At 41.6% G+C, this 14,125-nt stretch overlaps 1 protein-coding gene across 2 annotated transcripts; it reads left to right on the plus strand.

The window, feature by feature from the left end:
- Positions 1 to 1,269: 1,269 nt before the first annotated feature.
- Positions 1,270 to 13,145, plus strand: LOC143332597 (heterogeneous nuclear ribonucleoprotein L-like). 2 transcript variants are annotated; one of them, XM_076750221.1, is made up of 14 exons: positions 1,270 to 1,384; positions 1,832 to 1,950; positions 2,678 to 2,915; positions 3,474 to 3,559; positions 3,703 to 3,799; positions 3,906 to 3,978; positions 9,314 to 9,349; positions 9,622 to 9,690; positions 9,785 to 10,035; positions 10,434 to 10,555; positions 10,655 to 10,856; positions 10,945 to 11,002; positions 12,191 to 12,286; positions 12,416 to 13,145. In XM_076750221.1, exons 1-14 carry the CDS (start codon positions 1,301 to 1,303, stop codon positions 12,472 to 12,474), a joined length of 1,590 nt encoding a protein of 529 aa, XP_076606336.1. In that variant the 5' UTR covers positions 1,270 to 1,300; the 3' UTR covers positions 12,475 to 13,145. The 2 variants fall into 2 exon arrangements, with proteins under 2 accessions (XP_076606336.1, XP_076606337.1); XM_076750222.1 differs by having other exon boundaries at positions 2,678 to 2,774.
- The last annotated feature ends 980 nt before the right edge of the window (positions 13,146 to 14,125 follow it).

The following is a 14,125-nucleotide window of genomic DNA, read 5'->3' on the forward strand; positions in this document are numbered from 1 at the left end:
TTGAGGAAATATCAATATGTTGGGAATATGAAATGTCATTGAGGGCATTTGTTCACACTGACAGCACTTAAAGTCTGTCTATGTTTTATGTCGAATGGAAGATATATTTTTGGATTGTGCATCCAAAATCTATGCATAGTGGTTTCAGGATTCTGAGAATTTTTAAGGTAAGGTACTTTGAGTGTGTGTTAACATGGAAAATGAAAGACTACCATGCAAGCATGAGATAGTGATAAACTACCTGCGATGTGAATCCTATGTTCAAGGCAGGTAAGCAGGATGAGATGAAGACTGTATTCAGTGCTCTGCTAAACTCCAAAACTAGAACTAAATCTAAAAAGACTTTTCCTGTCTGCCACTAAAAGAGTCATCGCTCTGAGCAGAACTGCCTCAGTGCTGTGGAGGGCTCCAAAGCCAAGCAGACACATCTCAGAAACCATATGGTCCCTTAGAAATGAAAAAGAAAAAAAAAAAAAAAAAGAAGGAGAAGAAGAAGAAGAAGAAGAAGAAGAAGAAGAAGAAGAAGAAAGTCATCAATGCTGTAAAGACAGCAACAAGCTGAATTTTTGGGGTTTTCGGATAACTTTTGTATGTATAAAATATTTCCTGATTTTCTGAGCTGGAAATCTCTGAATGCATTAGGAGAAATATAACATAATAAGAAACATCCTTGCAGATTATGTCAATTATATCGTGGAGTCTTAGTAAAGGAGCGATGAGTCAAGTGACGTGAGGGATGTGTTGGTTAGTGTTTCATAGTCATGAGTTATAGGATTGTTAAAGGTTAGCAGTGGTCCAGTCTGTGGGTTTAACCCACCTCCTCTCCTGGAGGAAGCGGTCATTTTAATGATTGACAGGGTGAAGTGACCAACAGTAGTGTGTGTAACGTGTGACGTTTTGCTGCTGCATTCATCACCCAGCATGGGAAATAAATCATTTGAGAAACCTAGTTTAAATAAATGACAGCGCTTGTCATGTCGCAGTTAAGAATCATCAAAGCAAGCTGTTGTCCATAAAAAGTCATGCTGCCATCGCAATGTTTGACTACCACTGGAGAAACTCATTCATACCTACATAAAATGCACAATTCTTTTAATATTTGTCCCATCCGCAAAATAAAATGTGATTGTTGGAACAACAGTGGTCTCCTGAAAGGTTAAAAAACGTCTTTAAGGCTTCCAACTCCTACCTATGGACAATGGAAAACTGAGGCATAGCTTTCAGCTGTACAAACAGGTAGGTCTCGTTTTTCCCACATATCCTAAATGCATCAGTAGCCCGGCAAAGGGGACAGGACAACATGGCTGCTGCTGCGGGCCGATACTACGGAGAAGGCGGCAGAGCAACGAAAAGACAGAAAACTGAGGACGGAGGAATGACAACGGTGAGGGTTTCCTGTTTGCCCTGGGTGATGATGTTATATCATGCAAAAAAAAATGGAAGGTTTTGCTTTTCTAAGAGAGGAGAAGCTAAGTAGCTAACCGAAGCAAACCATTTCACGTTAACGCTAGTTTGGCAGGTTTAGCTAGAACAACGTTATAACGTTAGCGGTCACGGAATTTGTCTTATTAATATTAAACAGCTACTTACTTACTTGTGTCAATTGGCAAAAATAATCAGTCGTTTTGTCAGCTCAGCGTTTAACGTTGGTGCGGACGTCAGTTAACGTTACGAACGCTAGTCTCCAACGCAGTAACGGTTACTGTATAAGGCTCAGTGTTCGTGGCTGCTGCTCGCTCATCTCTCCCGGTTTGCCGCTCCAGCCCCTCTTCACCGACGGTGGAGGCAGTTTATGACCCTACAAGCATCGTGTTGTGTGTTTCGTTATCAGGAGAGCTACGATGACCCTCATAAACCGCTACCCTCCCCGGTGGTTCACATCAGGGGCTTGGTGGACGGTATCATGGAAGCTGACTTAGTGGAGGCCCTGCAGGAGTTTGGGGTCATCAGGTAATGACAGAGCACCTACTGTATGTCTAACGTGCTCACAGTATTCACTGTATTCTTCAGTGGTGTGATTCCCAAGCTGCAGATTTCATGGATACTGATGTGTTAATGTTCATGAAAACCTAGTAAAGGCACTCACAGAAACACAGTCCTGACCCACATTCATCTTATCAAGCCGTCATGTTAGAAAATAGTTTCCGACATAACGCATCCAGCAGAGTGAGCACTGCTAGAGTCCAATATTCACTTGCTTGTTAGCTCTGGGTTCATTCTCCAATTTCTTTGGAAACGATCTCGGCCAGTAGCCTGTTAGATGCTTGATGTTGCACCAGGCACCAGTTGGCTTCTTATCTGTGCTGTTCCATACTAACCACACAGCATACACACGGCTGTCTGATTCGTCAGCTGCCTATTGTTATACATATATTGGGATGATGGTGAGTAGACCATACAGACTATGTGCAGGCCAGAAAACCTAAACAATCAACTAAAAGCTGCAGATTCTTTCACATCACTGGGAATCCATTGTTTTCAGTGTTTATATGAAAAATATAACCTAATGCTGGTTTAAATTTGCTAGTTAGAGGTAAAGTCAGTGTAATTGCAAGTTCAACCAAGTTGGCAGGGATTTTTCACATTTACGACTCATGGTTTTGTTAATGCAACACAGTTCAGCAATACAGCCTGTGAATCCAATAATTTTGAAATGTCTTGAAATGTTTGTTTGCAGTTATGTGGTTATGATGCCCAAGAAGCGCCAGGCCCTGGTGGAGTATGAGGACATGAATGGCTCTTGCAACGCTGTTACATATGCAGCAGAGAACCAGGTTTACATTGCAGGCCACCCTGCCTTCATCAATTACTCCACTAGCCAAAAGATCTCCCGGCCAGGAGACTCAGACGACACCCGGAGTGTCAACAATGTGCTGCTGCTCACGATCATAAACCCTATCTATCCTATCACCACGGTAACGTGATTATGAAAATTAACCTTGCGCACAGTGACAGTGTCTCTTCATAGTTTATGTAGTAGTGTATTGAACTGGATACATACATACAAATTCAGGCAGAATCATTCATATGGTTTTCAATATCATATGTGAGAAATGATTGAAACTGGCTTCATGAAAAATGAGGGGAATAGATTAAGTGCTGAAAAAGTACTGTTTGATTAGAGATATTACTCCCTGTACATCCGTCAAACATTCCCCATTCTTGCTCCACTGCATTTGTTTTGTTAGGTATAGTGATTCTGAATGAATATTGAAGCATACAGACCTGCATCTGCAGAATGCAAAAGATGTGCATCAACTCATCTCTTTTTCCTTTGTTATATATACTTTTCACAACAACTGTGAATTTCCTCCCCCCTTTGATGCCACTGAATTGGTTTCATAGAAACAGCAAAAATAGCAATTTTGTTTGTGTTTGTTCCTGTGTGATATTTTTAAAGGTGATATGTGTGCTATCACAAAGTACTTGCTATATCAGGAATACTATAAGAACTTATTTGTGTGCCTCTGCAGGATGTGCTCTACACCATTTGTAACAACTGTGGTCCTGTACAGAGGATTGTCATCTTCAGAAAGAATGGTGTTCAGGCAATGGTGGAATATCCTTTTCAATAACTGCCTTTTTTATTGGCCATCTTCATTTACTTTTGAATATTAGTGTGTGGCATGTCGAAGTTTAATTATAGTTGGACCCTCAGAAATCTTCATGTAATCAGACTTCACCTTAACTCAGTGCTGCCACATTTGACTCGGTCCAGAGTGCCCAGAGGGCCAAAGCCTCTCTGAATGGGGCAGATATCTATTCTGGCTGCTGCACACTAAAGATTGAATATGCCAAGGTAAGTGTATGGCAATGTGTAATCAATCTCTGTCCCTGCTGAGTCAGATAAAATTAGATGTTTGAGGAAACTATTGTTGATTTTCGTAATGCAATCCTTTTCACAGCCAGCACGCCTTAATGTCTTCAAGAACGACCAGGACACGTGGGACTATACAAACCCCAACCTCAGTGGCCAAGGTAACATGCAGTCCCCAATCCTTCCTGTCCCCCTTTTTCTTCCTCATTTCCTCTCATGCCACTGTATGGGATGGTCAGGGTTCTCTGCCTCCAGGGGTATTGCCTTTGATCACAGATGAATGGTTTTTTCCACCATTCACCATGCTGCTCAACTCAGTGTTTAGAGGCAGTATTCCTGTGATGCTTTCACAGTCTTCATGCATTTTCTCACCACACAGCAGGCTCAAAGTAAGGGCATGAGGAGCAACCTCGAGGGCAGCCAACCTCAATTACAGGCTCATGCATGTGAAAAGCCCAACACACCCATCACAGTAGCATATGCAGGCACAACATTGTTCACATAGGTTCACATTCCCTATAGAGCATGTCACAGCTGCACAACCTCACATCCCTGCCTACTCTAATCCAGCAGACACTACAGAGACTAGCACACCTGTTAACATTCTTTCAAACATAGTGGAGATTTTATCATATCTAATGTTAGACAAGCCTATGATATGCACTAGCCAGCGGAGCTGATTTGTTGTGACCACTAGGCACACCTCTGGGTTAAGGTTCCATGAAATGATTCTTGAGGTCTGAGGCCTTTCCTAAGTTTTCATGTACTGTACAAGTATTTCTGTATTTGGGCGGGACTTAATGTTTTAGGGTGGGTGGAGCATCAACAGCTGAATGAACACTGTCAGTGACACTGTGTTGTTGAGGATTAAATGATCCTGGAGCATAGGTTTTTAAATGTAGGGATTACATCATTTCTCACTGGATATGCGTTTTGTTGTTGTAATGATAAAGCAATACGTTTAAAAGTCAAGAGCTAAAAATCAACATCATTGCATGTCTGTAACCACCAGAGAAGAAGCTTAATCAGCCATGTGACACTTTGTGGAGACAGAGATTTTTCTCAGCCACCTCAATGACCAAAATACAGGTTAAAATACAGGATTCTGCTAGATGCAAGTAGACAAACTGTTAAGTAATCAGATTTCAGGGAAGCTGAAAAAATGATGAAGAATTTTGCTGCTGTTCTACACCTGATGATAAATACTTTACTTTAGTGTCTCTGCATGGAGGAGACTTTTTTATTTCTTTTTTCAGCAATCACTGTAAAATTATGTAGTTGTTTTTTCTTGTACACAAGGGGACCACAACATGTACATTTCAAGTTTCATACAGGTGTTTGACATCTTCCTGATATTCTAAAGTTTGTGCTGCCTTACCAACCAGAGGTACTCCTTGTGTCCTCACTGTGCTAACTCATACAGGCTTACGTCAACCTCTAAGCAGACACAGCGGCTTCTACAGCTACAGTATAACAGCACCCACAGCCACAACTAATGTAAATCCGCTCTGTGGCATACATCGGACACAGTGGGGCAAAAAATACTGGAACACAACCTCAACTCAGTACTTCCTTATTTCAAGTCCATCATCACCCCTATCTTCACCACCTGACATGGGAGTCCATTTTACTTTTGGTGGTGGACAGTAGCCACCATTTGAGTTTGAGGGACAGAAATACTTCAAGGCCACGCGAACAGACACCTCGCATATCTACCACAGACTGATAGATTGATAAGCATCTACCACCACCTCTTTACCAGTACAGCACATCTCATCTGCAGAGCCCTGAGGAGTCACCACTTTGTCACACACATTGATGATGAGGGCGGGAGTCAGGTGCGGTTGTTGCGGCCACGCCTCCTAGTCCTTGGGATGTGCCTGCCATAACACAACCACAGGGAGCAAGAGAAGAGTTTTCAGACACACTCAGCCCGACCAGGGAACAGACGATACCACATACTGGGGCAGTAAACAAAAAGAGGCCGTTCTCTTTCTCAGATGCTAATACTGCTCGTCTCTGCCTTCCTGTGCTGAACACAACATGACAACACAACGAGCTGAATATCCGCGGCAACACACAGCTGAACCGCCATGACAGCACATCATCACGCAGATATGCCAGATGACTTACTGTCAAGCACTAGACGCCTTTTCACTTTTCAAGTGGCCGACAGCTATTAAACCAAATAAGCGAGCATCATGTGAGCGTCCATTTTTACATGAGAAGAAATATCCACGGGGGGGCCTATGAAGACACAAGCATCAAACACCTATCAAGCATACAAGCACAGATGCAAACAGATAAAAAAAAATCCTAAAGCTTTCTACATTTATGGACTCTGGTGTTCTGTTTTTCCCTGTACTTTCCTCCCCATTTCCCTCCTTCTCTCTGTGCTGTTCTTGTGTTGTTTCTGCGTTGTTTCATTTTCCCTTTTTTGCACTGGCCCATAGTGACGCCTTTAACGCCTCCCGTGTGATGCAGGTTTGGCTCAGTGTGTCTGTGGACAGACAGCCCACTCTCAAACGGTGCAAATGTCCTGCTTTGTGGTCAGAGCACGGTAAGCTGGAAATGAGCCTCTAATAGCAACTTTCAAAACAAACCGGCAGCAAGTCAAAACCAAGCATGGATGTGTGGATGTACTTTTCTCTCTGGTGGTGGGGATGCAAGGAAGGAAAGAAGGAAGAAAAGACTGAAGAGGGAGAATGAGTTGAGGCTGGAGTCAAGAGGTTAGCGGGTAGCATCCTTGCTGAAGACTGCCCCCTACCTGCCCACTGTGTCCCATGCTCCATGTGTGGTGCTGTAAGTACTTGACAGAAATGAATGAATAATCTGACTTGATGGTTAAAAGTTGAAATTCATTGTGAAACTAAAACAACATGACTGTTGTCTTAAATTGTTGAATATGATTATAGGCCCATAGTAACCCCGAATTCAGCAATGTAATTGACAAACTGGCCCTGAATTGTCATGCCAACTTTCTTCTCATCAATTAGTTTTAAAATATTGTAAGCATTTACTGCATTTATAGCCATCTGATTACATAATCTCGTATTGGGTTAGTACCTTAGTATCCGAGGGAGTGGGGAGCCGGTCAGTAGTTCACAGTTCTTAACTTTGATCTAAACTTAGGTCTGTTACGGGAGTATTGGCTTGGGGTTCTACGGTAGCACTTCATATGGATCTTCCAAATTGTCAGTTATAAAGGTAGAGTTTTATTTTACAGATGTGATTTTTGTGTTAGTGCTGGTTGATTTCATTTGGTTTTAATACGCTGTCACACCTTGCTGTCATGCCATTACAGTGACATAACAGCAGGAGGTTTTTGCTCCTCTAAGGGTACAATGGAACCAAAAGATTAAGGGTTTTGTTTCTGTTGACTTTGTGTTGAACAAAAATATCAGAATTTGGTATATTCAGATTGTATGTATAATGCAAAATTATATGCAGAGCGGGGTGTGGAGCTTGTAATTAAAGTCCTAGTTTGATGACTAATACCAGTGATCTCCCCTTGGCTTACCAACAGGGGTATGTCTTTAGTGGCACATTCAATTCAGTCTGCAATTCAAGGCACATTATAAGCAGCCACTAATTCAGTTTGACTGATTTCACATCTGTTTCAGTGACATTTACCCCATTTACACCTGGCATTAAAATGCGATCTGTGTCCGGACACATTATCTGGATAAGGAAAAACACGTTCATGCAAGGTGTAAATGGCGTGATGGGAATGTGATTGGATCTGCTGACCACATCTGTGGTCTCACTTGCATTGTGTTTGGATGTTAGGTAGGACTAAACACAGTGTACTTCAACGTGCTAGCATCCATAGGCTACACAACATACAGATATTTTTTAAACTAACATAAAATACAAGTTGTTCCTTAAATTTGAAGAGCAAGTGAGAAGGCTGAAAAAGACACGCCTCTAATTACTGATTATATATCTATTCTGTGCCATGAACGCATTGAAAGATGCATTATTCAACAGAACAGCATGAAAAATAAAAGCAGCAGGGGTGGGAGTCATGAGGAGTGATTGTGTGTGCTACGGTGCAACTGATCTCTGCAGCTGACCTATTAACAAGCAATATTTGATCTAACTCTTCACAAGGTGGCCTACACACCAGTAATACAACGTACTGTGACAAACTGACCACTATCTTTTTATGTAAAGGAAAGAATAACTTAATGTATTACATTTGCCAAATTTACAAGAGGGGCAAATGATTAAAGAATTTGTGAACAGTGTTTCACACAGTTTGTAAAGTTTCTCTGAGTTCAACAACTCGCAAAACTGCAATTTTTTTTAAGGATTGTAGGCGCTTATTTTTGCTTCCACCTCAGATTAGTCATGTGCTGGTTTTGTTCTGCAGGACTGAGGTCTGATCTCAATGAGGATAATGAGGCAAAAGGGAAGATCGGATGATTTTTTATCCTTATAACGTATCTAGATACAGATTCCATTTTAGTAGCACACTGTCCATGACCTTTAATGCACAGTGTCCCAGTGTTCATATCGCTGTACTTGCAGTGTGTGCATACCATAAACATCTGCAGATGAGTATTTAGGTTACAGTTGAGGTTGTATTTGGGATGGTAAACCTTGTTTTATGTAACATGTGAAATAGATTTGATGTCATGAGCTAACTGTAACCAATACAGCAATTCTGTTTCACCTAACAGATGTGAAAAAAAAATCTGTTTTCTGACAGGCCACTGTAGGCCTGCAAGACACCTGTATAGCAGTATGGTTGTTGTATTGATTATAGCAGAGCTACATCTTCCAAAAGTAGTGTACGTTGAGATGTTTGGAAAACGTATCACAAGAAGTGAATACATTTTGGGTACAGTTGTCTCATACTTATTGATGCTCCTGAAATGGCAGCGTAGACAGATGTTCTGATTGAAGGTCTGATTGAAAACTAGCTTTGTTTTGATATCTATACAATATATACTGCTCATTATGGTTTACAATGAAGTATGCACACAGAGCTGTTAACCAGAATTAATTATTGATTGAAAATAACACCATTTTAAATGAGAACATAAAATGCTGTCTTCAGAATTAATTCTTAAACTTAATGAAGTGGCCCCTACCCAATGGGTGGCTGTAATGGACCATTATGGAGAATGTCTGTCCTTACTTTTTTGTTGATTAATGTAAGATAATCCACGGTTTGGGTGTCATTTTTTTCCCTTCCACAATGTAATCTAGTCAGTCCGTCAGTCCTGATGTACATTCACTTCTGATGTTACACCTGTGTCTTCCCTTTGTCTGTAATAACTGTGTAGTTCTCATAGTTTTCAATAAAACATGCTTAGACTGCAGGTGCTGCTCATAGCACTGCATATTTTCTCTCTCATCTTCTACTCGTGTGTTTCTATTTCATATAATTGCCCAGGATGTAAAGAAATGTGTTTATACAGTGTTGCCAAATTTCTCCTTTTTAAATGTTAATTTGGATTTGACATGTGTATATGTGTACCTGCACAGATGCTGATGGTGAAGGCAATTGGAACAATTCACAAGGTGTGTGTGTGCGTGTGTGTGTGCGTTTGTACTAGGATGAGTGATATTAGGAGCTGTATTTCAAAATCACTGTTAAAAAATCTCCATTATGTCACGTATTAAATTAGCAAAATAGAGCCTGCAGACTTTTTTTTTTAACACTTTAGATATCAGGCCCCTCTGTTGCATGTCAGTCACAGCCTTGTTTCTAAACACATAGTAGGCCATGTAAGGTACCTGTTTGCTTTAGCAAGGAGGCTGTTTGATACACAACTTTTATTTCAACATTTTAGATCCCAATGCCAATCCCAACAAACGCCAGAGGCAGCCTGCCCTTCTAGGAGACCACCCACCTGATTATGGTAAATATCCAAAAAAGAAGTTGGTCTGAAATAATTGATCACCTTCCAATACTGTATCTGTACCTCACACGTTCTTTTTCCCCCTCGAATTAAGGTGGCCCTCAAGGAGGTTATCATGGCTACAATGATGACAGTTACGGCCCCCCTCCTCCCCACCGCATGGGACCAGGAATGGGTGGGCGTGGTCGTGGTAGCCAGCGCTATGGCCCAGGATACGGACCACCTCCCCCTGAATATGGTCCTCACGCTGACTCGCCAGTTCTTATGGTATATGGTCTTGAGCCCTCCAAGATCAACGCTGACAAGGTCTTCAACATCTTCTGCCTCTACGGCAATGTAGAGAGGGTGAGTGAAGTGATGCTCACCAAATGATGGCAGCATTAGTCATCAGAGTCCTTTACCTTCAGAAAAAGGCCAATTTCAAACTGCTAAAAATGCTAAATATTAGCTGGTTCCAGCTTCTCAAACATGAAGGTTTTTCGGTTTTCTGTGGTATGTATCACAGTAAATTGAATATCTTCCAGGTTTTAGACTGCTGCTCACTCAAAACCAGGTAAATTGATGACATCACCATGGCCTCTGAGAGATTGTGAATGTCATTTTTTCACTATTTTGTAATATTTTTTATGTTACTAAATGATATGTAACTGAATTAATGAGTCACTTGAAAAGAAAGTGACAGATTCATCGATAGTGAAGAGCTCTAGCTGTTCCTGAGTAAGATGGATGCTTTTTTCCTTCAGGTTAAGTTCATGAAGAGTAAGCCTGGAGCCGCAATGGTGGAGATGGGAGACTGTTACTCTGTGGACAGGGCCATCACTCACCTCAACAACAACTTCCTTTTTGGACAGAAACTCAATGTTTGGTAAGAGCAGCTGTCCAAACCATTCTAAAACATTAATCTATTACAAAAAAAATGACTCAGAGTGCAGAGTAAGACCTCTGGCCCCCTTTTCCTTGGCAGTGTGTCCAAGCAGCAGGCCATTGTTCCAGGGCAGTGCTACCAGTTAGAGGACAACACCAGCAGCTTCAAAGATTTCCATGGATCCCGGAACAACCGCTTCACCTCCCCAGAACAGGCAGCCAAGAACAGAATCCAGCACCCCAGCAACGTCCTGCACTTCTTTAACGCGCAGCCTGACATCTCTGCAGAGATCTTCAACCAGGTAAGAAAAGCCACCAGGGTTCTCTCTGAAGTGTGGAAGATTTCCCACAGACCACGGATTTTTAACTGAAACTCATCTTACATTCCAGGTTTGCGATGAGCTGGGAATTAAGAATCCTGCAAGTGTGAAACTTTTCACAGGAAAGAGTGAGTATGAGTTACAGCCTGGCCAATAGTATGATCTGGTTTTGTTGAAGCATGCTTTGATTTTCATATTAATGATGATTCTGGTGTCTGGGTTTTAAGAAAGTGAAGTAATGAGTGAGTAATTAGATGTGTGTAATTAAGCTTGGTTTACGCTTCTGCGTCGCGGCGACGCCGTACCTACGCCGTCGACGCAGACCCCTACGCGGACCCTACACCGTAGCCTGACGCGCACCTCCAAAAAATCCTGACGTGAACGTCGAGGACTCTGATTGGTCCGTTCAGAACGTAATTTTCGGTTCAGTCGCAGCCCTATGGTCGCAGCACAACAACACCGCCATTTTCAAAGTTTCTGTGGTGAGAGCTACAAGAAAAACTGGACCAAGCCGAAGAAAGAATTATCAAGGAGGTACGCAAGTACGACCACCTCTACAACTCCTCTTCGCGGCAGCAAGAGCCCCCCGAAACCATACAAAGACACAGCCACACCCCCCTAGCGGCTTGGCGGTGAATTGCGGAACAACGCGTTCCCTCGACGCAGAACTACGAATGCTCAGTGACGGCGTAGGGTGTACGCCGTAGGTACGCCGTCGCCGCGACGCAGAAGCGTAAACCAGAATCCAAAAAGCAAACCATTTCTACACACCTAGGAACATTGCATCTGCATCTGCTTACATCTGCATGTACAAGGTGTACATTTACAGTGTCATATATGACCCACTGCAAGCTGCCAGCAAAGCAGTACAGTTGGTCTTCAAACTGATCCACGTGAAGTGTAATCATACAAATCCCACCTCTTCTACATGCAAGGTGTTATTTGCTAACTAGATCATCTAAAAATGGGACCAAATTCATTGCTCATGTGTAACACTGGAGTTAGGGAGAGAGAGAAAAGTGTTTCATGAATTTTACCAGCAGAAATATTTTTCACTGTTTTATAGGGAAGACCAAATCAGTGTTAGAAAAAGGTTCCAGTTCTCAGTTGGCTTGAATTCACTTAAGTTAAAATGACATTATATACATTGTAGCTGGTTGTGGATGCTGCTATGTTGCCTGTTTTGTGGCCTCTTTAGGTGCATAAATGAGTGATCCTAAAACCTATACGGATCTCGGTTTAGTTCACGCCGTAAACAAACTGTTGAGTTTTATCCACGATGGTGATCTAATCAGTCATCTTGTGTGGCACAAAAGGTGAGCGGAGTTCATCTGGCCTTCTGGAGTGGGAATCCATCAACGATGCCATGGAAGCACTAGCCATGATGAACCATTACCAGATGAAAAACCCCAGTAAGTTCTCATCTCATGACAAGCAAATGATTTTGTCATTTTCATGATTTACTGTCCATTTTAAACGTCATAATGTCTTTTGCCTTCTTCATCTTTAAAATGAGTTTTTCTCTGTCTTGTGTCTTGCAGGTGGGCCTTACCCTTACACGCTGAAGCTTTGTTTCTCAACAACACACCATGCCAACTAAATAGTCTCCCCTCAAACCATTTGTAACATTTTGTGTCTTTGCATAGAGTATATTGTAGTTCTGTTGTCACGTCCCATTAAAACATTCAGTCAGTGTTGACAAAAACTAGGACTGATGGGGTTTAGAACATGCTAAACTATCATTTTGTATGATTTCTGTTACTTTTATCATGTTTTTCAATCAGTTGTTTATATTGTATGTTCACAACACTAGATTTGAATAACCCCCACTACCCTGAAATAACATTTAAATCTGGACCTCAGTTTTTGGTTTTTAAATCAAATGAACAGTAATAATAATGTGAATATTGATCTGAACCAAGGTTCACATCCTCAGAGATGGTTTGTATTGTATCTTTGGTCATTTCTTCACTCTTGGCAGGGAATCATCCCTGTCGCTTCATGGGGAAATAAAAATGCATTTATTGTCAAGTTCTTACAGAGAGAAGCAGCTGTAGTTTTCAGGATGACACATTCACACTGACATCTTTGTGCTGCTACTGAAGTGGTCAGGGTGCCTTCCATATGTCCATACCTGGACTATTGAAGATTATCACTGTGGTGATTAGAGGATGGCAGATGTGGAGGAGGTGGTTATCTCTACTAACCTGTCACTATCATGATTTCAATGTCAGCTGTCACTTTTTGTAGTAAACAATACTGTGAGTATTACTTTGGCTGGAATTACTCAATTAACTTAGAATTCTCAGTTTCAGTTCCCACATAGCGGCATTAGAAGAGCCGGCCTGGATTGAACAGAAGCCACATCAAGTATAATCCGGAGGAATCACATGTACTCAGACCGACACTGCATTATTTTCAGTATCATAGTTTGTATTCACAAGTGCTAGTTTAATTAAAGCAGTTTAAAGAAAATGGATTTTTGATCTAATTGCCCATTTTACTTATGTATTCATGTTCATATTTTAATTATTTAGTGTTAAACATGTCAGTTATTAGCAGCACATCCAAACTCATTGATACACTGATTGACATTTAGTGTTTGGTGTTTTTGTGGGTTATTTGTTGGCTGCATGCTCACATTTGTTTTGTCCCTGTGACATGACGTTTCTCTCCGAAAGCAGTCCTTCCTGCTAAACCACGGACACGAAGTAAAGCTCTTCTCTACAAATGTACGTTGCCACTAGAACTACATTTTTCTGGACTACAATGAGAACATTTATATAAGGGCAGAGCGTTTCCCTGATCATGAAGTACCAACAATTCACAGAAACTACACACCAGTTTGACAAGAAACGTTTACTCAATCTCACAGCAGCTGTATCATGTCAATCGGGGTAAATTGACGATAACGTAATACTTCTTACATTAACCTTTACTGATGCTGCTGTATTCTGGAATTTCCCCTCGCGGGACAAATAAAGGAATATTGATCTTGATCTTGAAATCATAACCTTATTGGAACCACACACAGTCATTTGCAGCAGAACAGCCCTGTTTCCACAACGAACCGTTCAATTCGAGTCTACGAAGCGGTATGAAGGGCAGGGAGACATGTTGAACTGTACGGTCTCAGATAACTGTTCGTTTGTGTGTCTGCCGGCTCCTTCACGTTAGTGCCTTTATTCTCTGTTCACAGTAATGTTAGACACTGACACGGTTGGAGACGAAGAGAAGACTAAGAACTACAA

The sequence above is a fragment of the Chaetodon auriga genome, chromosome 15 (assembly GCF_051107435.1).
Source record: "Chaetodon auriga isolate fChaAug3 chromosome 15, fChaAug3.hap1, whole genome shotgun sequence".
Lineage (NCBI taxonomy): Eukaryota > Metazoa > Chordata > Actinopteri > Chaetodontiformes > Chaetodontidae > Chaetodon > Chaetodon auriga.

Bases quoted from the DNA above. Each gene is read 5' to 3' on its own strand.
- LOC143332597 (XM_076750221.1), top strand. From the start codon at position 1,301: ATGGCTGCTGCTGCGGGCCGATACTACGGAGAAGGCGGCAGAGCAACG. The intron at 10,036-10,433 runs GTGAGTGAAGTG...TTTTTCCTTCAG, and splicing joins TCTACGGCAATGTAGAGAGG to GTTAAGTTCATGAAGAGTAA. The intron at 10,556-10,654 runs GTAAGAGCAGCT...TTTCCTTGGCAG, and splicing joins GGACAGAAACTCAATGTTTG to TGTGTCCAAGCAGCAGGCCA.